This window comes from Saccostrea cucullata, unplaced genomic scaffold, assembly GCF_032062105.1.
Source record: "Saccostrea cucullata isolate Sc308-1 unplaced genomic scaffold, CSIRO_AGI_Scuc_v1 ctg6052, whole genome shotgun sequence".
Classification (NCBI taxonomy): domain Eukaryota; kingdom Metazoa; phylum Mollusca; class Bivalvia; order Ostreida; family Ostreidae; genus Saccostrea; species Saccostrea cuccullata.
Window position 1 is genome coordinate 4,173 of NW_026928812.1, and position 2,763 is coordinate 6,935.

At 37.7% G+C, this 2,763-nt stretch overlaps 1 protein-coding gene across 1 annotated transcript; it reads left to right on the forward strand.

The window, feature by feature from the left end:
• The first annotated feature begins 405 nt into the window (after positions 1-405).
• On the forward strand, positions 406-2,400 carry LOC134278776 (uncharacterized). The gene has a single exon (XM_062761064.1). The coding sequence runs from the start codon at positions 406-408 to the stop codon at positions 2,398-2,400; it is 1,995 nt and encodes a 664-aa protein (XP_062617048.1).
• Positions 2,401-2,763: the final 363 nt, after the last annotated feature.

Below are 2,763 nucleotides of genomic sequence, written 5' to 3' on the forward strand. Positions count from 1 at the left end.
TGGAATGCTATATAAACATGAAAGAAAACATACATCTGCGGAAGCCTTAACAACATCATTTAAAGAATCTCCAAGAAGAAAATTCAAAGAAAGTATCCCATTTGTATCTTCTTTGAACAAAATCACTGGAGTGACGAATGCCAAGAATTCAGGACAGTTGAACACAGAAAACAGAAGATTAAGGGAAGATGTTACATTTGTCTTGGGCCAGGTCATCTTAGCAAAGACTGCAAAGTCGACAAACCATGTTTCCATTGCCATCAGACAAAGAAACATCACCGAAGTCTCTGCAACAAGAAAATGCTGCCTTTGAGAGAAACCTCACACTTTGTTGAAACATCCGAACTATGTGACTCAGAAACAGTTAACAATGTTCGAGAAAACAGCCTACTGTCATCAGGAAGTATGGTCCTAATGCAAACTGCAAAAATTGATGCATCAGATCTGATTGGATCGAGATTTGAAACAATCAGAATTCTCATGGACTCTGGATCTCAAAGAACGTATGTTACCGAGGAATTAGCTTCAAGATTGAATTTGAAAAGAAAAAGAACAGAGGAAATATCACTTGTCACCTTTGGATCCACGAAACCAAAAATAGTAAAAACTCCAAATGTATCTTTAAGAATTAAACTGAAGGATGGACACTATATGAGAATTGAAGCAAATGTTGTGCCTCAAATAACCGGACCAATACACAGAAGACCGTTATCACCTAACATCATTGAAAAGGTACAGTGCCAATGGAAACATCTACAGTTTGCAGATACCTTACCAAAAACTACAGAGAATTCAACCATAGACATCCTTATTGGGAATGACTATTATCTTGATTTGGTATCATCAGAAAAAATTGAAGTTGACCATGGACTTTACTTGCTCTCATCAAAGGTAGGATGGATTCTCACTGGAAGAACACAAGCTAACTTTGAGGTATCCAGAGATAATTTACACCAAATGCTGATTGTAAATGGAAACAATCTAACAACGGAATATTTTTTTCATTCGTCTGTCGATGAATGTTTGCCCTTGAAGCCATCACTAGACGAGTACTGGAACTTGGAAACTATTGGAATCAAGGATCAGCCCCATTCATCAGATGATGACAAGGCTTTAAAAAACTTTAACGACACAATAAAACTAGTCAATGGTAGATATCAAGTCACTTGGCCATGGAAGGATGAGCAACCTGAACTCCCAGAGAACAGAGAACTTGCTTTTGGAAGGTTTAAATCTCTACTTCAAAAATTAAAAAAGAACCCTGAGCTGCTTCACCAATATGATGGAATAATTCAGGACCAGTGCAAGCAAGGCATAATTGAAAAGGTGACAAAGAGCAGTGAAGTGAAGAATAGTGTCAAACACTACATACCCCATCATGCTGTCATTGATCCAACAAAACCTACCACAAAGGTACGGATCGTCTATGATGCATCGGCAAAGATCAAACCAGAGTGTAACAGCCTTAACGAGTGTCTTTACAGAGGACCAGTGATGCTAAATGATTTGTGTGGACTGTTGATGAGATTTAGAATGAAAAGGATTGCAATTATTGCTGACATAGAAAAGGCATTTCTACAGATTGAATTACAAGGAAAGGACAGAGATGTGACAAGATTTTTTTGGTTAAAGGATATTGAAACTCCATCCACAGAGAACAATATTCAAGTATATAGATTTACGAGAGTTCCATTTGAATTTATATCAAGCCCTTTTCTGTTGGCTGCAACTTTGGATTACCATCTTGGAAACTACAACACTGCAACAGCTGAAAACATAAGAAGCAATATTTATGTGGATAATGTTATCACTGGTGTAGAGTCCGTCTCAGAGGCTAGGAAACTATATACAGACGCCAAAGAGATCTTCAGTACCATGTCAATGAATTTACGAGACTGGGCATCTAACTCCACAGAATTTAGCCAGTGTATTCCTCAAGCTGATCAAGCAAACAGAGAAACCATAAAAATTCTTGGTTTGTCTTGGAAACTTTCTGAGGACTCCCTATTCATAAACAGTCCAAAAGATGAAACTCATATTCCACCTATCACCAAGAGGAAAGTCCTTCAAAGAATTGCTTCTGTTTTTGATCCACTTGGATTCTTCATCCCAGTTACTTTGAGAACAAAGTTGTTTCTACAAACATTATGGAACCAAAAGAAAGAGTGGGATGAAGAACTGACCAAAGAAGACATTCAGCGCTGGGAAAATATATCCGCAGACCTGGATGATATTCCCAATTGCCCTATTCCTCGTTTTATAGGACTCGCTGGTACAGTGACATACAATTTAATGTGCTTTTGTGATGCATTAACTAAAGCATATGCCTGTGCGGTCTATTTACACCAGAGCAACAAAGAAAGAAATACGGTCAACCTGCTGTTTTCAAAAACTCGATAAGTGCCACTCAAGAGAATAACACTGCCTAGATTGGAACTATTGGCTGTTGTCATTGGAGTCCGATGCATTAACTTTGTTGAACAACAACTGAAGTTATCTGTCACAGAAAAGATCCTTTGGACCGATTCCCAATGTGTATGACATTGGATAAGAATGAAGAAACCTCTTAAAACTTTTGTGGAAAGCAGAGTAAAAGAAATCAGAAACAACAAAGATATAACTTTTCAATATGTGTCTACAAAGGATAACCCAGCTGATATTGCAAGCAGAGGAACAGCAGTTAAAACTCTTCAAGAATTTGAACAATGGTGGAATGGTCCAGAATGGTTAATTAAAAGGAAAGACAATTGGCCTTCATGGAAC

Excerpts from the sequence above, each read along its gene's own strand:
- LOC134278776 (XM_062761064.1), top strand. The coding sequence starts at position 406 with ATGGTCCTAATGCAAACTGCAAAAATTGATGCATCAGATCTGATTGGA.